The 27,363-nt window shown below is 41.2% G+C and overlaps 1 protein-coding gene across 8 annotated transcripts in view; it reads left to right on the forward strand.

Annotated features, from left to right (window-relative positions):
- Positions 1–27,363, forward strand: part of ANKRD26 (ankyrin repeat domain containing 26) — a 133,964-nt gene that overhangs the window by 45,614 nt on the left and 60,987 nt on the right. For 4 of the 8 annotated variants that reach the window (XM_073619817.1, XM_073619818.1, XM_073619820.1 and 1 more), the window contains 11 exons: positions 2,067–2,184; positions 8,157–8,218; positions 9,838–9,934; positions 10,295–10,375; positions 10,574–10,611; positions 10,694–10,775; positions 10,947–10,991; positions 13,055–13,321; positions 13,798–13,844; positions 21,669–22,595; positions 23,041–23,177. In XM_073619817.1, the coding sequence (XP_073475918.1) occupies positions 2,067–2,184; positions 8,157–8,218; positions 9,838–9,934; positions 10,295–10,375; positions 10,574–10,611; positions 10,694–10,775; positions 10,947–10,991; positions 13,055–13,321; positions 13,798–13,844; positions 21,669–22,595; positions 23,041–23,177 (1,901 nt within the window). The remainder of the gene's footprint in view (positions 1–2,066; positions 2,185–8,156; positions 8,219–9,837; positions 9,935–10,294; positions 10,376–10,573; positions 10,612–10,693; positions 10,776–10,946; positions 10,992–13,054; positions 13,322–13,797; positions 13,845–21,668; positions 22,596–23,040; positions 23,178–27,363) is intronic. The other 4 variants (XM_073619819.1, XM_073619821.1, XM_073619823.1 and 1 more) reach the window with 4 other exon arrangements.

The raw sequence follows: 27,363 nt of genomic DNA on the forward strand, positions 1-27,363 counted from the left end.
GACCATGGATTAGCTTTCGCACAGCAGCTGTTTTAAGATTTGTATTGTGCTCTGATTCAGTCAGAATGCTACATTCTCAGTTATGCTGAATCCTGCCCTCCTGGCACTGAACATTTTTCCCTTTTCAAAAGTTTGTTGGGTCATGCCTTTAGGCTATCCTTTAGGAATCTGTTCACCTACAAGACAAGTGTAGGAATGAAGTTAGAATGTCTCTAACTATGTAGTTCTACATGTGCAGATGATAAGAGTGGGCCATTTTTGATTTAGGGGCTGAATTTTTTTTTCTCTTCCAAGTGCATGATTCCTTATTTTTAAAAATTTGTTGTATTAATATAGGAGTGCAAACTTGCATAATATAGTTGCTTAAAGGAAATACGATTGAAGTCTTGCTGCATCCAGACAACGCATTAAAGTGATACTAAATACTATTTCTGTATATGGATGATAGCACTGTAATTATTTTATTTTAAAAAAACATCCAAGTACCTTTTTTCCTAATTGATATTTAGCTGTCCCATGACCCAGCTTTTTCCCAGCCTGTCTGCAGGGAAACATAAGCAGGAGGAGCTTCTAGTCCTCTTCTGCTGGTCAAAAAAAATCAGCCTTTGGAATACAGAGTAAAAATAAATAAGTAATAATAAACTGTTTGAAATTGTCATATAGATATATATTTGAAATCAAATATTTGTTATTTTGTGGAAATAACCTGGTGTGAGCGGATTTCTGCCAGTAACAGCCTGTGTCATGACCCTCTAGCCTGTGTCTTAGAATAAGAGTGAGGTGAAGCCTCCATTAATCTACATGTAATATCCTGCCCGATTTATGTTTAGCTGGTTTGTGGGCATTGACGAGGAGGGAGGGAGTGGGCTGTCATTTACCAATGTGTATATGCCCACATGTGTAACTCTATAGTCACATTGGCTGCTCAGATGTAATAGGGAGCAAACGCCCAGCATAGAAACTCACTGAAAACTGAGCATGTGCAGAGTTGCACCAAAGCTGCAAAATCTCTAGCTGAATTGGGCATGGACAGAAGGTGGGGATAGAAAACAGCAGGATCAACTAGGTTTTTTGCAGAATACAGAAACTGAATCTCATGGTGACTGAGTGAGTATGAACAGTATGTAATACAGGATATATTGATACTCTAAAGTGGAAGTAAAGATCACATGGTCAAGAATTTGCGGCTCCCCTGTGTAAGTGAATGGCTGCTGCAGTGAATGGGATAGAGTGCCAACAACAGAGATGCAAGGGAATTCAACGGGTGATGCCATGATCTGGAAATTCAGCCTGGCTGACGAGCCCTCACTGACACGGAGAAGCCACCGTTTCTCCATAAAGTGACTGCACCAAAGTTGATTAAAAACAAACAAAAAAGGTATTTACACTGATCTTTTTTAAAGACGTATGAGGAGTGGGGGAGCATTTTTTTTAACCAGACTTGTATTAGCCTTTGCTTCCATGTTAAACAATTTGTGGGTTTCTTTTTTTCACAGGCACACACAGGCTTATTTTGCCTTCTATATAATGTAGATAGTAATGTAATATAATGGAAAATGCACTCCAGTCCAAATAAACTTTTGGGATGCGTACAGAGAGTGCAGCCTACTTGCTGAGTATTTTTTCATTCAGGCATTCCTGTAGTATAGCACATCCTTCACTCTCTTATGTCTATTATCTGGAGATCCTGGAATACACCTGCCGGCGATTGTGGGACACCCTCTTTGTTGACTATTATTCAGTGAAAACATAATATTGCAAAAAATGCCAGCACTAAAGTTTCTAGTGCCCTCCATATTCAAATCTGATTTTGACATTTGATAGTGATTTGGTAAGAGAGAATTACACACCACAGGCTTCAGAAAGTACACTCTGAATGACCCTCTATGGAGCTGTGTGTGCTTATTCTGCAGGGGAACTCGGAATAAGGTAAATTGAGTAAATTTTCTGACTTTTTTACCATTGCTTGGCTTAGTAGTAACATTGGTACCTCATTGAATGCTTTCCCTTATTTCCTATAATTGTTCTTTAAGATATTTATTTTGGCCTGCATGCTATTCTTTTAGGAAAAATCTTTTTCAAGTGATGAAGATAATGAAGGCAGTGAAAGTTCTGAACATTCATTCACAGCAAATACTGCTGGGCAAGCAAAGGTACAAGCCAGTGGAGATGTGGGAAGGAAAGGTTTGTATATATTTTTGCTGATTTTTTTTTTTTTTCCTTTCTGTCCCAAATGTACATCTAAAGTAAAAGAGCAGAACAGTCTAATCTAGTGCTAATTTGGATTACAGGGAATTTTTGGGTACAAAGGCCACATAGCTAAAACTGGCCAAGGCTGGAAGAAGACAAGGAAATGGCTAGTATAAAACCTTAAGAAGAACAAGAAATGGAGAACTATTTTGTTAATGTAGTTGTTGGATGTGTATCATTTGTTATTAATTATTATTATTATTATTACTAAGCATCCAGATTGGTGCAACTTTGTAAACCTTGGGAGTTATACCCAGACCCCACGTGGTGGGGATGGCATTTAATTCTGCTTCTGGCACTGGATCCTGCTTGGACGCAAAAAGTGTAGCTGCGGACTTTTAATAATCGGACACTCACCTGTCCCATGGTCCAGTGATGCGGGCGTACGAAGCCCCGCTCCTCTGCCCCTCCTCTCCACGGCGTCGGCATTCTTACTGCGGGCACCCGGCTGTGGCTTCACACCCGGGCACACACTGCGCATGCTTGATCCACTCTGTGCGCTGTGAATGGCCGGGCAATCTTCTGGGACTTGTGACGTGTCCCAGAAGATTACAGGGAAGGAGGGGGGGGAGAGGTGAACTTCCTTCCGGTGCCACGAAGCCCCAGGAGGATGTGGGAGCTGGATGCCTCTAAAAAGAGGGTATCCGCTCCGCCCCCCCCCCAAAAAAAAATTACATGCCAAATGTGGCATGTCATGGGGTCACCATCACTTAAAGCGGAAGTTCCATTTTTGAGACTAATGAGAGTTAGTCTGATTATCTCATTGGGGAACACCGTCCAGCCCTCTTTGCTGTTCACATCTCAGGAATGGACAGTTGGAAGGTGGATTACCTCAGCCATCACCAACTGTACCAAGGGGAATGGGTTGTTCGTTCTGACATCTTCAGCTTTCTGGGCCAGAAACTCGGAACTCCAGATGTGGCTTCCAGGTACAAGTTACCCATTTGACAGGGCCAAGAATCCTTTTGCACTGGCATTGGATGTGCTGATAAGTCCCTGGACCCCATTCCAATTCATATATGTCTTTCCTCCAGTGTGACTTCTGCCTTGAGTGCTCCACAAAATGGAGAAGGAGAAGATACTGGTACTTCTTATTGCACCAAACGGGTCCAGGAGAACCTGATACACAAACTCAAACTTCTAGGAGAGGAGCTTCCAAACATCTCAGACTTTCTGTTTCAGGATCACCTGTTCCATCCTGCTTCTTACTCACTGACTTTAATGGCATAGCTGTTGAAATCCAGGTCTTGAGGGATTCTGTCATTCTGTCCCATATTGCTCAAAGCTGGAGAAGCCAGTTCCAAAAAAAGACACTTTGGTTCTTTCTGTCCTGCAGAAACAACCCTTTGAACCCATCGGGGAGCTCTTCGGATGATCTTTCCTACAAAGTGGCCTTCTTTAGTGGATACCACATCTGTCAGACATGTCTCTAAAAGAGCAGTGCTCTCTTGTAAGAGCCATTCCTGATCCTTCACAAAGACAAGGTAGTCTTGCACCCAAGACCTACTTTTCTGCATTATGTGGTATCTAACTTCCACCTTAATGAGGTTCTTCCCTCTTTGTGGCTTGCTTCTAAATAACCTAAAGGGATTGCTCCTCTGGACATCTGAATGTTGTCAGAGCTATCAAAGTTTATATAAAAGTTACAGCTGAAAGAAAGTGACTCTTTGGGGCTTATTTACAAAAGGCAAATCCACTTTACACTACAAAGTGCACTTGAAATTGCACTGAAAGTGCACTTAGAAGTGCAGTCGCTGTAAATCTGAGGGGTAGCTCTGAAATGAGGGGAAACTCTGCTGATTTTATTGTCCTGTCATGTGCAAGCTAAAATGCTGTTTTTTTTATTTTCCTTGCATGTCCCCCTCGGATCTATAGCGACTGCACTTTCAGTGCAATTTCAAGTGCACTTTGCACTTGTGGTGCAAAATGGATTTTCCTTTAGTAAATAACCCCCTTTGTCTTGTCATCAGGGCCTTGCAAAGGGACATCCTGCTTCAAAATCTACTATTGCCAGATGTATGAGGCAACTCATCTCAAGAGTTTACACTCTAAAAAACCTCTAGCACCTGCTTACAACTGCAGAGTGATGGGTGTTGTGATGATAATGTTGACTGAGCATCCAAAATGGCTGTGAAATGGCCAGGCAGCCATGTTGTTCAAAACCCAGGTCACCCATGACATATTTTTTTTATTTTACATAAGAGACAGAGAAGCAGTGACCCCCCCCCCCCCCATTTCAGGGAATAGCTACACTAGGACTTCATTTTATACAATTCACTGGCTTTTAGCCATTCCAGACCATTCTTATCGGTCTATTGAGAGGACACCAGACCCTATTTTTTTTTTATCAGAAAATTTTTTTTATTTTAATTTAATACATACACTTCACAAAGCAGTTATACATAATATATAATAATACAATTTCTATAAAATTATACAAATTCACTATTCTCAATATCTTATCCCTTACCTGCCCCAAGCCTTCCCCCCTCCCACCCTCACATCTACCTGTCAATCGTCACTTTAGGGTTGCTTTATTTTATTTTAATTGCCACTCCCTCATTTGCCGCTGGCTTCCCCCCCAACCTATTCTTTGTTGTGTAGTTATCACCCCTTAGATCCACTCGCTATCTTACTCCTTCTTCTCCCCTTTCCTTTCCCCTCCTTTTGCTTCTTCCTTTTCCGACTATTTTTTTGCCTGTTCTTACCTTTCTACGCAATTCCCTCTGCTCTACATCCGGAGCTTTTCCACTACCAGTTGATGGGGGGCCACTTCCGCCTCCCTCAACCAGGGTTGCCATATTTTGTCAAATTTCCCCTTGTCGTTTCTACGGTTGTAGGCCAGTCTTTCTCTTGGAAGGAGGGAGTTTACATATGAGATCCATTGCTTCTCAGTGGGCACCGTAGGAGCCATCCAGTATCTTGCGATAAGTTTTCTAGCTAAATACATCAATCTAGTTATCATAAGATACTTTCCTCCAGGGAACATTTCTGCCTCAATGGCGCCAAGCAAATAAACCGTCGGATTCAAGGGAATATGGATTTGCGCCAACCCAGAAATGCGTCTGGATACCTCTTCCCAGTACCTATGCAGCTTTGGGCACCTCCACATTAGGTGAATAAAGTCCCCCCTGTGCACTCCGCACTTGGGGCACGCAGAAGAATCCCTACCTCCCCACCTGTGGAGTTGCACTGGTGTCCTGTAGGCCCTGTGTAAAATAAATAATTGTGATAACCTTTGTGATGCAGATAACGAGACCACTGGGATAGCTTTGAGTGCCGCTTCCCATTGATTATCGTTTATCTCGCCTACTTCCTCTACCCATTTTTTCCGACACTTTAATGATATATGATCTTGAGTCCTAATCAATAATTCCCTGTATATTTTTGTTATTAGTCCTTTCCTTGTGTCTGCTTTCAAAACTTCATTCAGTATTGGGACTGTTTTACTCCTAAGGAGTGGGTTGTTTGTTGTGCCTGTAGCGCATGGCGGATTTGAAGATATTGGTAGAAGCCCCTAGGGTGCAAATGGAATTCGCTACATAGTTGTTCATATGACTTTAATACGTCCCCCTCATAGATTTGTGAGAAGAACCAAATCCCCCTTTCCTTCCAGTGTGAGAAACCTCGCAACTCCTGAACCTCAGTATATCTTTTATTATGCCATATTGGTGTGAATGGGAGCACGCCCATTATTTTCAATATTTTCCGAGTTTCCCCCCAAACCCTTTTAAAAAGAGAACTCATAGGTTCTAATCCCTTCATACTTGGTAGATCCATTTCTAAATGGGAGGCCGCCGCCAATGTGGGTTCCGAGATGGTCACCAATCTACATATAGGGTCCTCATTTCTCACTCTACGCCATCCTGCCATTTGTTGCAACTGTGATGCCAAGAAATATAACCTGGGGTGGGGTATTGACAGCCCTCCTTTATCTTTTTCATATTGCAGTGTTTCCAAGCTAATTCTAGGCACCTTTTTTTCCCATATCAATTCTCTCGTTAATGTGTCTATTCGTCTGATCCACTTCTTTGAAATCCATATTGGTGAATTGTGGAGGATATACAATTGCTGTGGGGCCCAGATCATCTTTACTAGATTTGCCCGCCCTACGACTGACAATGGGAGCCTACACCAACTGTTACATTTTTCTTTCTGTCTGGTGAGCAATGGCCCCAAATTCAGTCGTAGATACTCGGCTGGCTCTGGGGACACCATCACTCCCAAATATTTAAAGCAGTTAACAATAGCAATTTGTTCAGCCCCCTCTGGGAGTCCCTCCCTCGTCTGCTCTAATGGCATTATAGTTGATTTCGACCAATTAATTGCAAAGCCCGAAAAGCTGCCAAAGTTTCCCACTATCTCCATCACTGCCCGCAAAGAAGAGGACATATCCCCTAGATATATAAGTGCATCATCTGCATATAAAGATATTTTTTCCTCTCTCTGAAATCTGCGGAACCCCACTACCTCAGGTAAGTTCCGGATCAGTATAGCCAGGGGTTCAATCGCCAAGGCGAACAGTAATGGAGACAGCGGGCAGCCCTGTCTAGTCCCCCTATATAATCCAAATGGGGGGGAGAGGATCCCATTGATGCGCAACCTGGCTCTAGGTTTGGAATACAGTACTCCCTTACCCAGGATATGAATTTACCTCCCACTCCGAATCTTTCCAGTTTTTCCTTGAGGTAGGGCCACTCCACGCTATCAAACGCCTTAGTCGCGTCAAGTGACAGAATGGCCCTACCCCCCGGATTGTCCACTGGCATCTGCAAATTCATGTATAACCTCCTTATATTATCAGACGTAGAGCGCGTTGGTATAAAGCCAGACTGGTCACAATGAACCAGTTTGCCAATTACCTGAGAAAGCCTCTTAGCCAAAATACTGGCCAGCAACTTAACGTCTACCAGACCCTATTAACCCAATGCACATATCAGTCTCACTCTAATAGCCTAGTTATATCCTGTTCACTAATCCTTTGTCATAAATACCTCAGCTGGAGTAATTGAACTCCTGAGCTGATAATGGTACAACCAGAATAAGGACATATTTATCTGTATCAGTTTATTAGAACACTACTATCCTAGGAGGTATCATAGCGGGTTAGGCTTATCACCTCGTCTATGTGAAATCACTATTCGATACCCATCATATTTGGATTCATTTAAAAAGACACTCCATGCTGTACAATAACCTATCAGTAACCAGAACGCAGCCTTTACATATTTGAATATATTAATATGGTCATAAACCTGTGACATTCCATTGGCCACTCCTCAGACCTCTTAATTGGTTAGATATTTGTTGTCATCACCCTTAGGGACAACAAGAGGGGATGCATTCACAGTCTTGAGCTCTCCTTTACTATCAAAGCAAGAAACACCTGTCAAGTCATGACACTGTACCATCTTCCTTGTTGATTGGACTTTGCTGAACCAGGACTTTATCAATTTAATTCTTCATCCCTTTTTGTTTTCCCTTGCATTGTTGTCTCTTTTCCTTTGGTAATACTTTTTTCTGTAAATATTTTGTTTGTGCCATTTTTTTTTTTTTTTAAGTTATTAAAACGATTTTTCAAAATCGTTAATATTGTCTTTAATGCACTAACACAGAATCCCTGTCTTTGAAGAGCGCTACTACACAGTAAATCTCTGAATATACCTGTATGTGCTGACAGTGTGTTTACAGACGTTTATTTATAAGTCATAATTGCTATTGCTAATCTTGTGAATGATTTGACAATTTTCAATAAAAATATCTGGTGGCAGAGTAAAGGATTGAATTTAAGTCAAAATTCCTCGTTTTGCTCTAATTGGCAAGAATGTGTAGGATTGATGCATATAGTATTGTGATGAGCGTCATTTTGGCATGTGTTTTTTTTTTTTTTTTATCTCTTTCTGTAGTTGTACTAATGTCAGAACTTGGACTGGAAGATGATGATGTTGAATCACCTTGGGATTCTGAGGTAGGTTTCATCCTGATTTACAGTGATACTCTGATTTAAAAAAGATAAAACATTCTATCTATTTAGGTATGTTTTCCTATTGCTCTTAGCCTCCTCCAAATTCTTATGTTTTTTTCTTTTTGCTGCTGTGACCTGACTTCCTATTAGAGGGTGGTTTAATTTGTTCTCCATGGTCTCACTGTAAATAGGAATGTAGCCACCCTCTCTTGCTCCCTTTCGTGGTTGACTAGAGACTATAGACTGTGGATTGTGAGAATTGTAGTGCACATAACTGCAACTAACATGCACTGCTCATTCCAAACAAATGGAAATGAGGGGGGAAAAATTAGAGATTCAAGAGCTTATGGAAGATGTTACAAGAAGAGGAGAAAAATGCAGTAAAAAAGATTTTTTTAAAAAGTAGGTAACACAGCCATTAAAGTGGTTGTAAAGCCAATTGTCATGTCTCTATAATCCACTCTGTTCGATAACAACATGCATGTGCCCCACTGTATGTCCTTTATTTAAAAGAAAGCAGATTTCTACCTTTATATCAGAGCGTCTCCCAGTGCTCATGTGACTACTCGGCTCTCTCCTCTGCCAGTCTGACAGCTACAGCAGGAGGGACCGAGAACTACCACTGACGTCAGCCAGGAGGAAAGGAGGAGAGAGCCGAGGAGTCACGTGAGTGTCGGGAGACGCTCTGATACAAAGTAGAAATCTGCTTTTTTTTAATAAAGGACATACAGTGGGGCACATGTTATTATTCAACAGAGTGGATTGCAGGGACATTACACTATTATTTTACCAGCAGGAGGGGAGCGGACGGAGCTGACAGGCGGGGGGGGGGGGGGGGGAGCACAGTGGATGATGGAGGCACGTAAACTGACCATGGTGTCAGGGCTCAACAGCCATTATAATTATGGTCCGTTTACAGGGGGGAGGGCAGAAGCTGGCAGGATCAGCCAGGTATTTCAGGTGATACAGGGGGGCAAATTACACAGCACAAGCACTGTACTGTATAAAATGCTTTAAAGGAACAGGATCCATTTTTTTTTTTTTTTTATAGAGTTACAAACACTTTAAGTAGTGGATGCCTATGGAATATTTTTGGAGAACTTTTACTTTAATTTGGTTGGAAAGCCTTATAATCCACTTTTGACTACAGGTTGTCCACTTTTGACACTTTTGACTACAGGTTGACTACAGGTAATCCTATAATAAGGCTTACCCGTAGCTACCCCGGATGTCTCCTAAACCTGCACGGTTTAGGAGATATCCCCTGTATCTGCATGTGCCGACATCATCGGCACATGCGCACTGAAGCAATGGCATGTGCCATTGCTACAGTTAGTCTGCTGTCATCGCTGCTCTAGCCAATCGCAGCGCCGGAGCCCGCGATACCCGGAAGTAACTCCAGGAGCGATGTCGCTGGCCAAAGCTGTGTACTGGGGACCACTGCGTGGGCTTTGATCTAAAGTGAGTATTTCATAATGAGCTAGTATGCTATGCATACTAGCTCATTATGCCTTTGTCTTGCAGGTGTGTTTTGTGGGTTTATAACCACTTTAATTATGATGTATAATCTTGATCTTCTTGATGTGGTTATTTACAGCTTTTTTTGTAAATTCTTCTTTCAGTCTGCCTCAGACAGCCCTAGAAAGCAGTCTACCAGTGACATGCCTACACCTGCTGCTCCAGTCCATATGCAGTGTATTTCAGAGGAATCCCATGAGGGTATGTGTTGCCCATCTTCATGTAGATTATGATTTCAGTCTTATTGAAAAGCTGAATTGCAGTAAATCTAATTTACCTGTGCAGCAAGCCACGTTTCTGAGTTTATTCCACTTACAGTTTATGTACCAGCTATAAATGCATCCAGTAGAGCGAGCATGAGAAGACAATGAAGGCTACTACATATGACCTCTCATTCTGAAAATGACAGTTCACACATTTATTTTATTTTACGGCAGGGCAACCAGCGATCTGGTTTGCCTGGATTACTGAATTGTTGCTCTTTATAATATTGTTTTGCTTTACCCCTGCTTTTGTTTATTTACTGCATATGTAAGTTCTAAATTCTGGTTCCTTCATTAGATATGTATTACCGTCCTTGTTTTCTTAAACGTTCAAGAAGTTGTAAGATGCAGGATGAGGACTGGCTCTATAGACAGAGCGGTATGATTATGAATTTAAAAAGACAATCCTTTGGATGCATGGCAGAAATAACAGGCTCCATATTTCTGCTATACTAATTCTCTGGCACTGCATATTCTGAAAAATTCTACTACTGTGGGCACCGAGCATGACCTTTTGCATGAAATCTGACTGTACAGATTGGATGAATTGAATTCCACTTTCGTTTCCTTTCTCTAGAGGTTTCTGAGAAAAGTACAGCTCTGGAAGCTAACAAGGTACTGTTTGTTTCTTTTGTATACTTGTAATAAAATGTTCTTAATATATTATGCAAATAATATTGTTTTTCCATTTATTAAGCCACAGAAAACAGTTTTGCAAATGAATAATGGCTCCTCTACTAACTCAGTGTCAAAAATAAATGAAAGAAACAGCAAATCAGGTATTTTTTGATTTTTTTTTTTTTTTTAAACACCGTTAATCATCTGCGTGTGTTTATATGTATGTATGTATGTATTTGTATGTGTAATATATGTATATGTGTGGTGTGTGTGTATATATAATATATTATATTCAATAGATTTAATTTTGTTTTTTTTTTTTTCTGTCCTAGATCTCATGGCAGATTTGGGCCTAGATGATGCAGATGATATTGAAGGTAATGTTCTTGTATTGTGTGTGTGTGTGTGTGTGTGTGTGTGTATAAAATTGGCTACTGGTGGGTGTCACCTTACCTATGTTTTCACCCAGCTAGAAGGGCCTAAATTTACATCTCTATGCTGTACTACAGATCTAACATCTTTCTCATTGTGTTTCTCTTGTGGGCAAATTCTACCCAGCACTGTAAATCTAGTACTGGATACGCAGTATCTTTAAGGCAAAGTTTTTTGTTTTTTTTTTGTTTTTTTTTTCTGCCCTCCTCTCCCTCAGAAATTAGTATTACCTTTTTGGATCTAGTGAAGCCTGCTACTCAAAGCCAAACACTATACTATGGCTCCGTAAACCGTTTCCTACACTGTATTTGGGAATTGTTTTGAAGGCTCTGAAAATGGTAGCCAAGCTCATAGTTTTAGGCTGGTTTTATGCTGTATGTTCCAAATAGCTACCCAATGCACATATAGTCTAACTGTACCTGCACTATAGCTCACCACAGTGCAGAGATAGAAATGCTGTGTGCATTGTGGTGCACTAAGTTGTTAAAAAATAATGTAGGCCCACTTTTTTGTGCGCTGTGGCACTTTGAGCACCCATGGATGGGCTGCCTTAATGTAACTTGCCTCTACACCCCCAAATACATATGTGCATGCACACAAAGTTGTGAGTGGAGCTTAGTGCCTCTGTGACCAAAGCTGGTTTGAGTTGTGAAGTGTAGCCATTGTACCATAATGTATTGGCATTTTAAGGATTAAAAAAAAAAAACCTCACTTCAGATGATCCCTGTGAAGCCCCTTAGAATCTAGGGCTTAATTTTTCTTTGCGATTAAGCACTATTCCCTCCCTGCATTAGGCTTTGCTCTCTGTCATTCAGCTTACAAAAGCCAGAGTCTCTACTCCTTGCTTACAGTATGCTATTCTAAAGTTAAATGCTAGGTGGTTGGACTTAACGCCCCTTTCACACTTGTTCGACCTGAAAGTTACGCGACTTTGATGCGACTTGAAGTAATGCCTGTGTAATCTTGAGGTCTCAAAGTCGGACCAAATTAGTGCAGGGACTACTTTTGAAGTCACACAGATATGAACGGTACTCATTGGAAATCATGGGGTACGACTTGTCATGCAACTTTGCAGTTCCAAGTAGCAGGACAAGTCGCACAAGTGTGAAAGGGGCCTAAAGTGGAACTACACTGCATCTGAGCACTACAAACCAAAAATGCTATTTGATTCATTTTAAACATTCAAAGCAAACACACCCATCCATCCATCCATGTCTCAGTGGTTTATTTTGCTGAGAAATTACTCTGAAAAACACCCCCTTAGCATTTCTGGTTGTGGCCCTTTTTAAGTAAGGGCACTCATGATGATGATTCATGTAGCATTTACTTCCTGGAGTCCAGCTGCCCTTAGCACAGGCAGGCAGCAGGGTGTGCTTAATGTAAAAATTAAAATTGTTATTTGTAGGAAGCACAAGGCATCTTAAAGCAGTGTTCCGCCCCCCCAAAAAATGTAAAAGCCAGCAGCTACACATACTGCAGCTGCTGGCTTTTAACCATCGGACACTTGCCTGTCCTGGAGTCCAGCGAAGTCGGCAACGCAGCTGATGTCTCCATCAGCTGTCGGGTGCTGCCGCCGCCATTGCGGGTAAGGGAACCCGGCAGTGTAGTCTTACGACTTCATGCCGGGAACCCTACTGCACATGCACGAGGCCCCGCTCCTCTCTCCTACTGGCCCGGCGACAGGGAGAGGAGCTGGGAGGAGGAGCGAGCCCCGCGGTGATGTCACGGGCCGTGGCCAGGACTCCTGGAAGTGGAAACAGGATACCTGTCAAAGACAGGTATCTTGTCCCCCTATCCAGGTATCCTGTCCCCCATCCCCCCTGAAAGGTGCCAGTTGTGGCACCGGAGGGGGAGAGGAGACAAATGAGCGGAAGTTCCACTTTTGGGTGGAACTCTGCTTTAACTTTAGTGCTTTGTTACCAACGGCTCTTTTTAGGCCAGATAAAATTTTTTGAATGTAACTCTTGAAGCTTTTGGAAGACATTTTTACCATTCTGTTTTTGTTTAGATGCATCTGATTGGGACTCTACAAGCCATTCTCTTAAATACTCTTCTCATGTGCCGAGAAGTGTGGCTCAATCCCATCATAAACCAAATGAAAGTGCATCTCCACAAACCATCCTTGACAGTGCTTCAGCAAAAGGCACAGCAGCTTCCCTGTCTGTAGCATTAAGTTCAGTACAAGAAGATGACATCGAAGAGCACGTGCATCTGAAAAACAGTGCACAGAGCATATCCAAGGACATTTCACAAGATTTAAGGAAAAGGGAACACGGTAAGTTTTATTTTCTTCAATTCATATTAATTGTTTGAGGTTTAAAGCTAGAACTTTATTATATTTTGAACTTGTTAAGATCCATTTTAAAGTGTTTGTCTTCTCTTTTATATTATTAATACATGTGCTGTAATTTCAAGTTGAAGGGAATTCTAGTTTTCACAAGATTCTTTGTAGTGTTCAACATCTGTGTTTTCTGTCAAGGATATATGGATTCATGTTTATTTTTTCTTGTGTTATTTCCTAACTATGCGAACATTAATGTTATGCAGTATTAACAATTTTTGGTGGTGGGTAACAGAAAAGCAGACATTGAATACGATTACACTGTATTTTATACTGCATTTTAAAACTAAATTTGAAACTTTGCAAGCAAGTGATGGTTCTTGAAAGATTAGTAAATACATTTTAATATATTCATTTTCAAAATATTTTTTTTCAGAAACCTAACAAACACCATGATTTTATTTTTTTAGGTTTGCCAAATGGAAAAACAATAATAAAGGATCAGAATTCCCTAAAGGTAAGTTATAGTTATAGCATCATTGTAGGGACCTTGTAGAGATCTATATGTTCCCAACATACACTATATTGTCGAACGTATTGGGACGCCTGCCTTTACACGCACATGAACTTTAATGGCATCCCAGTCTTAGTCTGTAGGGTTCAATATTGAGTTGGCCCACCCTTTGCAGTTATAACAGCTTCAACTCTTCTGGGAAGGCTGTCCACAAGGTTTAGGAGTGTGTCTTTGTGAATATTTTACCATTCTTCCAGAAGCACATTTGTAAGGTTAGGCCTGGCTCGCAGTCTCTTCTCTAACTGATCCCAAAGGTGTTCTATCGGGTTGAGGTCAGGACTCTGTGCAGGCCAGTCAAGTTCCTCCACCCCAAACTCACTCATCCATGTCTTTAAAGACCTTGCTTTGTGCACTGGTGTGCAGTCATTTTGGAACAGGAAGGAGCAATCCCCAAACTGTTCCCACAAAGTTGGGAGCACAAAATTGTCCAAAATGTCTTGGTATTCTGACGCCTTAAGAGTCCCCGTCACTGGAACTAAGGGACCAAGCCCAACCCCACACAATATTCTGCCCTCCACCATAGATTTGGACCAGTGCACAAAGCAAGGTCCATAAAGACATGGATGAGCGAGTTTGGGGTGCAGGAACATGACTGGCCTGGACAGGGTCCTGACCTCAACCCGATAGAACACCTTTGGGATCAATTAGAGTGGAGACTGCGGGCCAGGCCTTCTCGTCCACATCAGTGCCTGACCTCACAATTGCGCTTCTGGAAGAATGGTTAAACATTCCCTATAGACACACTCCTAAACCTTGTGGACAGCCTTGCCAGAAGAGTTGAAGCTGTTATAGCTGCAAAGGGTGGGCCAACTCAATATTGAACCCTACAGACTAAGACTGGGATTCCAGTGTGTGTGTGTGTGTGTGTGTGTGTGTGTGTGTGTGTGTGTGTGTGTGTGTGTGTTTGTAAAGGCAGGTGTCCCAATACTTTTGACGATATGGCGTATGTGCCGTGTTAGCAAACACTGGAGAAAAGCTAACCTGTCTGTGGATATACATGGATAAAGGCGATTAGGGAGAATCTGATTCTTTTTGATATGCTTGTGCCAGTCCAAAACCTGTTGTGTGATTAGCTACAGATTAGACAAACTGGTATGGACATGTTCAAAAGTACTGGTAACTGACCTGGAAAACAGCAAATTGGTGCAGTCAGTCTGCCACTCGGCAAATTACAAATCCATTGCTTTTTAGAGGGCAGGCTTTCCTGCCACCTCCTAAATGCGTTTTTATTTTGTCTGTTTTTTTTTTTTTTTTTTGGTATTTTGTTATGTTTTTTTTCCAAGCCAAATAGGGATTTTGCAGTGAAACGTTGCACCACAAGCCAAACATTTGGCTCTTGGTTGCAGCATGGCCCCATTAACTTCAGTGGCGAGTTTAATAAGTGGTCCAATCTAACAAACTCAGTGACCATTAAGAAAAGCATCACAGTTGCAGCATGTGTAAAATTCCCCTTCAACTGCTATGTCCTCTTATAGGTATGCAGTCTAGGAGCAGTAAAAACGCAGCTCAACTGCCTGTTTTTACCACCCCTTGACCTATCATGTGAAAGCTTATTGGGTTTCTTTTTATTATTAATTTCATGTTCATTGAAGGCACAGGAATGTAGATACTATACTTCTGTCTACTGGAGAATTGAATAATGGCAAACAAAAAGCTGCAGGCCAGTCCAAGGTAACAAAGTCAGCGCTGACCCCACAACCAACTCTCAAATGTTAACAGTCTATATAGAAAAAGTTCTCTTGCTCTAGGTGCTGCAGCTCTCTCAAAGATCCACTGGGTGGCGGACTTAATCTGAAATATACAAGAGAGCGCACGGCTGCCCTAGTGTAATTCCATTTTAATGATACAAATGCAAAATCAAACAATAGAGGATTGGACTCACAAACATGGGACTTAGATCGCATGTACAGCAGGATGTATGTCTCCCTTCCTGGCCTGTATAACTGGTTTGGCTCCCAAGAACGAGTGGTGAGGGTATGAGAAGTCACTGCAGACTCTGTTTCCTCGTCTCGTCAGGCTGTGTCTGCTGTAGGGCACGCGCACAGTCCAGCCGGCGTTGCGTGACGTCACTCGCAGCCGGAGAGGAAGGACAAGGTGAGTGAGATGTCTCCTCTTTAGCTAACAAAAAACGGTTGCCAAGACTACATGTTTCGGAGGCGTGGCCTCCTTCAGGCCATGCCCTTACCACCTCTCGCCTATCTTTATATGAACCCTCCAGCCCCTCCCCCGGGACAGCCAATACCGTTCGACATACATATACACACACACATATATATATATGTGTATGTATATATAATACATTATCTCACAAAAGTGAGTACACCCCTCACATTTTTGTAAATATTTTATTCTTTTCGTGTGACAACACTGAAGAAGTGACAGTTTGCTACAATGTAAAGTAGTGAGTGTACAGCTTGTATAACAGTGTATATTTGCTGTCCCCTCAAAATAACTCAACACGCAACCATTAATGTCTAAACCAATGGCAACAAAAGTGAGTACACCCCTAAGTGGAAATGTCCACATTGGGCACAATTAGCCAATTTTACTTTCCGGTGTCATGTGACTCGTTAGTGTTACAAGGTCTCAGATGTGAATGGGGAGCAGGTGTGTTCAATTTGGCGTTATCGCTCTCACTCTCTCATACTGGTCACTGGAAGTTCAACATGGCACCTCATGGCAAAGAACTCTGAGGATCTGAAAAAAAGAATTGTTGCTCTTCATAAAGATGGCCTAGGCTATAAGAAGATTGCCAAGACCCTGAAACTGAGCTGCATCACGGTAGCCAAGACCATACAGCTATTTAACAAGACAGGTTCCACTCAGGACAGGCCTTGCCATGGTCCACCACAGAAGTTGAGTGCACATGCTCAGAGTCATATCCAGAGGTTGTCTTTGGGAAATAGACGTATGAGTGCTGCCAGCATTGCTGCAGAGGTTGAAGGACTGGGGGGTCAGCCTATCAGTGCTCAGACCATACGCCACACACCGTATCAAATTGGTCTGCATGGCTGTCGTCCCACAAGGAAGCCTCTTCTAAAGATGATGCACAAGAAAGCCTGCAAACAGTTTGCTGAAGACAAGCAGACTAAGGATATGGATTATTGGAACCATGTCCTGTGGTCTGATGAGACCAAAATAAACTTATTTGGTTCAGATGGTGTCAAGACAAGTGTGTCTTGCCTACAGTCAAGCATGGTGATGAGAGTATTATGGTCTGGGGCTGCATGAGTGCTGCAGACAATAGGGAGCTACAGTTCATTGAGGGAACCATGAATGCCAACATGTACTGTGACATACTGGAGCAGAGCATGATCCCCTCCCTCCAGAGACTCGGCCGCAGGGTAGTATTCCAACATAACGACCCCAAACACACCTCCAAGACAACCACTACCTTGCTAAAGAAGCTGAGGGTAAAGGTGATGGATTGGCCAAGAATGTCACCAAATCCAAACCCTATTGAGCATCTGTGGGGCATCCTCAAATTGAAGGTGGAGGAGCGCAAAGTCTCTAACACCCACCAGCTCCGTGATGTCGTCATGAAGGAGTGGAAGAGGACTCCAGTGGCAACCTGTGAAGCTCTGGTGAACTCCATGCCAAAGAGGGTTAAGGCACTGCTGGAAAATAATGGTGGCCACACTAAATATTGATAATTTGGGCCCAATTTGGACATTTTCACTTAGAGGTGTACTCCCATTTGTTGCCAGGGGTTTAGACAATAATGGCTGTATGTTGCGTTATTTTGAGGGGACAGCAAATTTACACTGTTATACAAGCTGTACACTCACTACTTTACATTGTTGCACAGTGTCTTTTCTTCAGTGTTGTCACATGAAAAGATATAATAAAATATTTATTTACACAAATGTCAGGGGTGTACTCACCTTTTGTGAGATACTGTGTGTATATATATAATTTCAGATTCTCATTATTATCATTAATAGAAAACAACATGCTTTGAGATCATTCACAATTGTTGTATTTTTACTGAAATTCATCCTTAATCTTTAGATGAATTTCAGTAAAAATATGACAAATGTTAATGTTCTCAAAGCATGTTTTCTTTTAATGATAATAATGAGAATCTGACCTTTTTATTTATATAATATAATATAATTTTAATATATCACATATTTTATTATATTTTATATATTTATATTTTAAATAGTATAGGTAAACACTATTTCTATTTTTGATTACATTTTATTAAAGTAAACATAATTTAATGCATGAACACCTGTTCAAAACTTTTCTTAGGAGTTGTTGCTAAATATCAGGCCCTCCCTTCTTTGAATGTCTTTCCAGTTATGAACTCCATGCTCCTGGTCTGTCGAACGGTATTGGCTGTCCCGGGGGGAGGGGCTGGAGGGTTCATATAAAGACAAGCTAGAGGTGGTAAGGGCGTGACCTGAAGAAGGAGGCCACGCCTCCGTAACATGTAGTCTTGGCAACCATTTTTTGCCGCGCGCATGCCCTACAGCAGACACAGCCTGACGAGATGAGGAAACAGAGTCCGCAGTGACTTCTCATACCATCACCACTCGTTCTTGGGAGCCAAACCAGTTATACAGGCCAGGAAGGGAGACATACATCCTGCTGTACATGCGATCTAAGTCCCATGTTTGTAAGTCCAATCCTCTATTGTTTGATTTTGCATTTTTATCATTAAAATGGAATGACACTAGGGCAGCCGTGCGCTCTCTTTTCCTTGTATATTTCAGCCCAAGGTAACCCCTCCTTTACCTAGCATGTCCTAGGATTTGCTAGTGTCCTAGGAGAATGGATTACTTTTTATGTCGTTACCTTGCCCCTATGCTATGAAGTGTTTCCTGTCTAGCAGGCTGAAGCCCCAATTAAAAGAAATGTTTTTACAAATGATATCTAATATTAAAGTCACAGTGGTCACCCAGTTCATACAGATGACCCAGTTATCTCATGCCACCCTATTAAATATTAGTGAACACTCAAGACAAATTTAAAAGTAAACACTCTCTAATCCATGTTAGGCTACATGTACACTAGCCTGCCTTGACCATGGCCGTTGGAAAACGCAAAAACATGCGTTTGCTCCGATTTGCGCTTTCCCCGTGGCCGGCGGTCAAAAGGTTCCTATCCTGAAGGAGATTCTTCAACGTTCAGGAGAGGCAGGTTTAACCTCACCTAAACGCTGCAGCTCCTAAACTCTGATAAATGCCTATGTGTACATGGATAGGCTTTTTTTTGCTAAAGCTCCTAAAGTCAAGTTTAGGAACTGCTAGTGTACATGAAGCCTTAAACATATTTTACTCTTGAATCCGTTCCTGAAATGTCTTATAGTTTGTATAATAATGTCTAATAGTTTTAGGCCTCTTGCACATGATACTCCTGTTTTGAGCATCTACTTTTTCAGACTTTTTTTTTTTTTTTTTTTTTGTGTATTTATGTGCATTTTCGTGTATATGTGTTCACACAATTGTGCGAAAACTTATTCTCGTGTTTCTCCTTCTGCACAATATGCAAATGGCCATTTGCGCGCATGAGGTGTAAATTACTGACCAAAAAAGCAGATTTTTCTATATAATTTTTTTTTTTTTTTTTTACTGAAGAATGCACAGCTCTTGTTTACGCACCTGTGTGCATAGGCATATTACAATTAATGGGCTGTATTTTAGCTCAGTAAAAAAAAAAAGCTGTACTGAGCTTTTTCAAGCTGCAGTGTGCAAGAGGCCTTACAGGAGGAATCTGACATTACACATTATGAACCAATCAAATCAGACTCCATTTTATTTCATAATGTTTCCAAACCTGTACAGTATGTTTTCAGGTCTTGGAAGCTGACAGTATGGAAAAACTCAAAGGAAACCTCACCATTGAGGCTGAGGCGGCTCCTTGGCCTGTGCACATGTGTCCATATGTTTAATTTGCGGCATTTGGGAAACATTGAAAACACTCAAGCCGGGTACACATGGGCCGAATGTCTGGAGACATTTGCCGGTTCAAAAAAGAAACAGCCGATGTTCGGGCTGTGTGTATGTCGGTATGTCCGACAGAGGCGGGCAGCCGACCGACTCCTGATCAGTGCTCTCAGCCAATGGCAGAGAGCGCTGATCGGAGTGTTCTGGTGGGGGGCCATCCCCCTGTCAGAACACAACAGCTCAGCGGGGGGAATCGCTGGACTTGCTTAGCATAGTGAGTACAGCGGCTCCTGACAGATCGGACCTGACAGTTTTTTTTTTTTTTTTTTTGTTCAACCCGCAGGATTGAAAATAAATTATAATATGTACCAGGCTTTACCAAATGCATTGCTTAAGCTTGTAAATGTAACTGAATGTGTTAGTGAAAGCTCAAATTTGAGACAAGTTATTGCATTGTTTTATGTTATTGTGCTTTGATTTGAGTGTGGAAGACAATATGCATCAGCTGTTAAAATCTTAAAGTGGTTGTAAACCCTTACATATACCCAGTGAAGGGGCTATGCTCAAGTGATACACAGTGATGAATCAAATCCTCCTACATAAGTTGTAGCCGTCTATCGGCAGTCTTCTTTTCTCTACAGCGTTCAAAGTGCTGAATTTATAAACTTTTCTGAGAGTTCAGAAAAAGAGAGTGGAGAGTTGAAATTACACTCTGCAGAGCTCAGTGAGGAGTGCTCAGTGAGGAGAGCTCTGAGAGCTCATTGGAGGGAAGAGACACACTTCCTTTTGCACAGCTCACAGGAACAGAACTGAGGCTGTCAGTCAGCTGGAGATCCCTCCCCTGTCACCATTTTTCTCTTGGTGTCAGGAAAACTTGTCTGAAGTGATTCATGCTGATCGCAGAGGAACGGAGCAGAAAACAGAAATGACAGTTATTTTAATTGAGACAAGTACACACTATAGAGTTATATGCTTTTTTTATATTTCATGTCTGAGGTTTACTACCACTTCCTGACAGCTGTAATAAAAGTCAGTGAAAATATTTCCCTAATGCACACATATATACATACAGATGGTGGTCTTTGTTCTTACATACTATGATGTAGATAAGATATCCAAATTCACAGCACACATGGGATGTGACATTGCACCCAGTTAGCTTATGCCACCCTATTACATATTAGTGAACACTCCAGACAAATTAAAAAATAAACACTCTCTAATCCGTGTTAGGCTACTTGTACACTAGCCTGCCTTGACCGTCGCCACAGGAAAATGCAAAAACGTGTTTTTGCTGCGATTTGCATTTTTCCCTGCGGTCAAAAGGTTCCTATCCTGAAGGAGCAATAAACCACCTTGATAGTTTACAAGTATTGCAAACTATCAAGGTGGTTTATTGCTTGTTCATTGTTTCAGTGGAGTACTGTCCATCTTTCTCAAGGCCCGCGAGTGCTCCGACTTGACGATCATCTATATCTCTTCCTTTTTTTTTTTTTTTTTCAACCTAATAACTGTTTAGTTGGAGTTCCAAATAAGAATTATTGTAAACAGCAACTAGAAATAAAAGTAGATACATTTGTGGGAAAACTGTAGCTAATCCAGTTAAGATGCTCTTTGGCATTGTGGCATCATAGTAATTTGTCATTTACTTACCCACACATCAAAAACATGTCTTAGAAAGAGTACACATAGTATTTTCTGTGCTTTTGCAGTCACCTTGTTTTCTATCATGGCCTCTGTGGCCTTGTGTCACTTAAAACCGATATGTTTAAATCTCATTTAATATGTAATTTGTAGTGATTTTGTTTCCATAAATGTATACAGTGTGTAACATTTTGTTGTTGATTGTTTTGTATCTCTTTATGTAATGGAGAATGAGCATATATTAATGACGTCCAACTTTAAAATGAATCCTGAGCCAATCAATCAGGAGGGAATTTCCCAACAGCCACTTGAAGACTTGCCTGTCACGCAAAACGTAGATGAAAAACAGGAGTCTTCTGACTCTGAACTTCCTTGGGAGGAAAAATATGAAAACATGTGGGTCGACAGTGAAAAAAAAGACGTGAAATCTCATTTTAAAGACATTACTGCAGAGCTAAAGCAGAAATTTGGGGAATTCTCTAAAATGAAGAAAAAAAGTCCTTCCAAGACTAGTAAAAGCCAAGAAGAGGAGAGCTCCCCTAGCTGTCAGGATCCAGAAAAACACCCTGTACAAGGAGCTAAAACTTCAGACAGTATTGTAATGTATCCGGTTAGTGTGGATAAGGATGATAAGAGTCTTGGAAACAGCGAGTCAACTGACTGGAGTGAAGACACAAAAAGCAAAATGCAGGAACGATTTTTGGTTACACCTAACCATGGTGAGAAAGGTTCAAACCACATTAATCTGCAAGAAAAAGAACAGAAACCTTTTACATTTGGAGTTTCTAACTTTCCCATAAAGAAGAATGTAGGACATATATCTGCATTATCAACCAAAGGTGTTGGGAAGAGTTTTCTCAATCCAGACTTTGAAAAATTAGGAAGTGTATCATTGCAAGCTAAAGATAACGTTGGATGTGTGAATAGGAAGGAAAGTGATGTATATCCATCTAAAGGTTGCAATCAGAAGGTGAAAGACAGTCCTCATCAGCTGGAAGAACATCTTCTGCAGCCCTGGTCTTATGATACACCTACTAAGCATAAGGATAAGCAAATGGAACAAGATATGAGAAAATTTAAGAATGAGGTAGGAGTGTTACAGTTGGAATTCCTGAATTTGACAAGAGAGCGATCACAACTGCAAAAAGAGGTAGAGGTGTGCATTCTTCGGGCCCTTTTTCTATGCTTTTCTCTGAACATTAAAAAAAAATAATGTTCAGCTCTGTTGCCCTGTAAAAAAAAAAAAAAAAAAAATCAAAGGATCCTGCTCTGTGGATATATACTGGTTGTCATCTTTACTTTACGTCCATCATCATTCCACTGTCCTTTTGCTGTGGTGTGTTCTTCAGTTGCATTGTCTTAGCCTCATCTTCTTGAAGCTGTAATCTACCGTAATTGTGAATCATAATTATATTCATTTTCCTCTTGTTAACCAGGCTTTATTGTGTTCTGATAATTCTCATTAATTTCAAATAAATGCTAAAATCCATTGTCCCAATGTTGTGTGTGTGTGTGCTTCACTTTGCATTCATTTTAGTAGGTGCATGTGCATAGTGAACTGCAAATAGTATTCGTCATTTCTTTAATTTGCCTTCTTGCAGGTTGAGCGCGAAAAGACTAATATAAACAGAAAATTGGATCTGGAAAAATCAAAAAGAAGCTGTGACACGGAGTGTGATCTGCAAGCAAAATCACATATTCAACCAAAAATTACATCAGAATCCAGCTCTCATGAAGGGTAAGTGGATATGTAGGAGGACCTTTTGAGGTTCCCAATCTTTCAGGGTTTTCAGTTATATATTGTGTCCTATGTGTATATGCTTGATTCATCCAAAAGCTTGCAGTGTATATGTATGTGTGTGTTTGCCGATTAGCAGAATGTACAGTACCTTGAAAAAGTATTCATACTTCTTGAAATTTTCCACATTTTGTCATGTTACAGCCAAAAACGTAAATGTATTTTATTGGGATCTTATGTGATAGACCAACACAAAGTGGCACATAATTGTGAAGTTGAAGGAAAATGATAAATGGTTTTCAATTTTTTTTGCAAATAAGTAACTGAAAAGTATGGTGTGCATTTGTATTCAGCCCCCCTGAGTCAATATTTTGTAGAACCACTTTTCGCTGCAATTACAGCTGCAAGTCTTTTTGGGGATGTCTCCACCAGCTTTGCACATCTTGAGAGAATTTTTTGCCCAGTCTTCTTTGCAAAATAGCTCAAGCTCTGTCAGATTGGAAGGAGAGCATCTGTAAAAAGCAGATTTCAAGTCTTGCAACACATTCTCAATTGGATTTAGGTCTGGACTGGGCCATTCTAACAAATGAATATGCTTTGATCTAAACCATTCCATTGTAGCTCTGGCTGTATGTTTAGAGTTGTTGTCCTGCTGGAAGGTGAACCTCTGCCCCAGTCTCAAGTATTTTGTAGACTATTATGCCCTGTACACACGATCGGACATTGATCGGACATTCCGACAACAAAATCCATGGATTTTTTTTTGACGGATGTTGGCTCAAACTTGTCTTGCATACACACAGTTGCACAAAGTTGTCGGAAAATCCAATCATTCTGAACGCGGTGACGTAAAACACATACGTCGGGACTATAAACGGGGCAGTAGCCAATAGCTTTCGTCTCTTAATTTATTCTGAGCATGCGTGGCACTTTGTGCGTTGGAATTGTCCACACACGGTCGGAATTTACGAGAACGGATCTTGTTGTCGGAAAATTTTATAGCCTGCTCTCAAACTTTTGTGTGTCGGAAATTCCAATGGAAAAAATCTGATGGAGCCCACACACGGTCAGAATTTCCGACAACAAGCTCCGATCGCACATATTCCGTCGGAAAGTCCGACCGTGTGTACAGGGCATAACAGGTTTTCTTCTACGATTGCCCTGTATTTGGCTCCATCCACCTTCCCATCAACTCTGACCAGCTTCCCTGTCCCTGCTGAAGAAAAGCATCCCCACAACATGATGCTGCCACCACCATGTTTCAAAGTGGAGGTGGTGTGTTCAGGGTGATGTGCAGTGTTTGTTTTCTGCCAAACATAGCGTTTTGATTTTAGGCCAAAAAGTTAGATTTTGGTCTCATCTGACCAGAGCACCTTCTTCCACATGTTTGCAGTTTGCGAGAAGCCATGTGTGGGACACAGCAAACGGGGACTTGTAATGGCTTTCTTCTTGCCACTCTTCCATAAAAGCCAGATTTGTGGAGTGCACAACTAATAGTTGTCCTGTGAACAGATTCTCCCACCTGAGCTGTGGATCTCTGCAGCTCCTCCAGAGTTACCTGGGCCTCTTGGCTGCTTCTCTAAATAATGCTCTCCTTGCCCAGTCTGTCAGTTTAGGTGGACGGCCATGTCTTGGTAGGTTTGCAGTTGTGCCATACGCTTTCCATTTTTGGATGATGGATTGAACAGTGCTCTGTGAGATGTTCAAAGCTTGGGATATTTTCTTATAACCTAACCCTGCTTTAAACTTCTTCACAACTTTATCACTGACCTGTCTGGTGTGTTCCTTGGCCTTCATGATGCTATTTCTTCACTAAGGTTCTCTAACAAACCTTGTTTGTTAGAGAACTTCACAGAACAGCTGTATTTTATACTGAGATTTCATTACACACAGGTGGACTCTATTTACTAATTAGGTGACTTCTGAAGGCATTTGGTTCCATTAGATTTTAGTTAGGGGAATCAGAGTAAAGGGGGCTGAATACAAATGCACGCCACACTTTTCAGATGTTTATTAGTAAGCAATTTTGAAAACCATTTATCATTTTCCTTCCACTTTACGATTCTGTGTCTCTTTGTGTTGGTCTATCACATAGAATCCCAATAAAATACATTTACGTTTTTGGTTGTAACATGACAAAATGTGGAAAATTTCAAGGGGTATGAATACTTTTTTCAAAGCACTGTATTCTAGCTAGGATGCTGGGTTTTCCACTGAAATATAAGAAGCTTGCTAATTCTGTTTCATTAGGTTTGCTTTCTGTAGAATTTTATTAAAGCCTGTCTCAAACCAGGCTCTGCCTCTTGTCATTTAGGAGTGGGGGAATCCTCCCGTGAACCTAAGCTTGTTAAACAGCAGTGGAGATATATATAAATAAATAATGTGTGTGTGTATGTATGTATGTGTGTGTGTGTGTGTGTATATATATATATATATATATATATTATAGTAACTAGTTTGTGAAGGTAGAGGTTTCACATGATGAATGAAGGCTTAAAGGGGAAAGTAGAGCAGTGGTTGTAAAGCACACAGGACACTAAGGCACTTTTTCTTGCAACTAATTTGTGACTTTCACATTTTTGGGATTTTTTGTATTGGTTTGATGTTTCATATATAATGTGGTTTTATGTATAGACTAAACTAAGGGTATATAGTATTGCGCACATAATTAACACTGTATATACAGTATATTTGTTTATGTATATAATTTTTTTTTTTTATAGTTTGGCTGGGCGCTGTATTTACAGTTGTGCTCATAAGTTTACATACCCTGGCAGAGTTTATGATTTCTTGGCCATTTTTCAGAGAATATGAATGATAACACAAAACCTTTTCTTTCACTCGTGGTTAGTGTTTGGTTGAAGCCATTTATTATCAATCAACTGTGTTTACACTTTTTAAATCCTAATCCCAACAGAAACTACCCAAATGACCCTGATCAAAAGTTTACATACCCCAGTTCTTAAAACCGTGTATTGCCCCCTTTAACCGGTTCAATACAGGGCAATTTCACCCCCTTCCTTCCCAGGCCAATTTTTAGTTTTTAGCGCTGTCGCACTTTAAACGTCAATTGCGCGGTCGTGCAACGTTGTACCCAAAAAAAATTGACGTCCTTTTTTTCACCACAAATAGAGCTTTCTTTTGGTGGTATTTGATCGCCTCTGCGGTTTTTATTTTTTGCGCTATAAACAAAAGAAGAGCGACAATTTTGAAAAAAACACAATATTTTTTACTTTTTGCTATAATAAATATCCCAATTTTTTTTAAAAAAACAAATTTTTTCCTCAGTTTCGGCCGATACGTATTCTTCTACATATTTTTGGTAAAAAAAAAATCGCAATAAGCGTATATTGATTGGTTTGCGCAAAAGTTATAGTGTCTACAAAATACAGGATAGATTTATGGCATTTTTTAAAAAATCGCGATTTTTTTTTTCGTGACTGCGACATTATGGCAGACATATCGGACACTTTTGACACATTTTTGGGACCATTCACATTTATACAGCGATCAATGCTATAAAATTGCATTGATTACTGTGTAAATGTGACAGGCAGTGAAGGGGTTAACCACTAGGGGGCGGGGAGGGGTTAAGTATGTTTCCTAGGGAATGATTCTAACTGAAGGGGGAGGGGACGCTCAAGGGGAGGAGACCGATCAGTGTTCCTCCATTCTGGGAACACAGATCGCTCTCCTCAGAGCTTACAGGCTGTGGATCTGTGTGTTTACACACACAGATCCACATGCCGGCCCGGTTAACGGGCAATCGCGGGTGCCCGGCGGACATCGCGGCCGCCGGGCACATGCACCGGGTCCCGAGCAACGCGGCGGGCGTGCGCTCCCGGCGGCGCGCGCGCGCCCCCTAGACGGCCGGGAATCCCAGGACGTCATATGACGTCCACCCAGGATGGGAGATCCCATCTGTGGACATCATATGTCTATAGCTGGGTAATGAAGTGGTTAACATCATTGACGGCTTGACGTCTTTTGTTGTATTTGTGGATAAAGCTCTTTATCTTCTCATATAGTAAAGCTGCCCATTTCTCCTGGAAAAAAGCCTCAAGTTCCTGTAAATTCTTGGGCTGTCTTGCATGAACTTCACGTTTTGAGATCTCCCCAGAGTGGCTCAATGATATTGAGGTCAGGAGACTGAGATGGCCACTCCAGAACCTTCACTTTATTCTGC

The sequence above is a fragment of the Aquarana catesbeiana genome, linkage group LG03 (genome assembly GCF_042186555.1).
Source record: "Aquarana catesbeiana isolate 2022-GZ linkage group LG03, ASM4218655v1, whole genome shotgun sequence".
Classification (NCBI taxonomy): domain Eukaryota; kingdom Metazoa; phylum Chordata; class Amphibia; order Anura; family Ranidae; genus Aquarana; species Aquarana catesbeiana.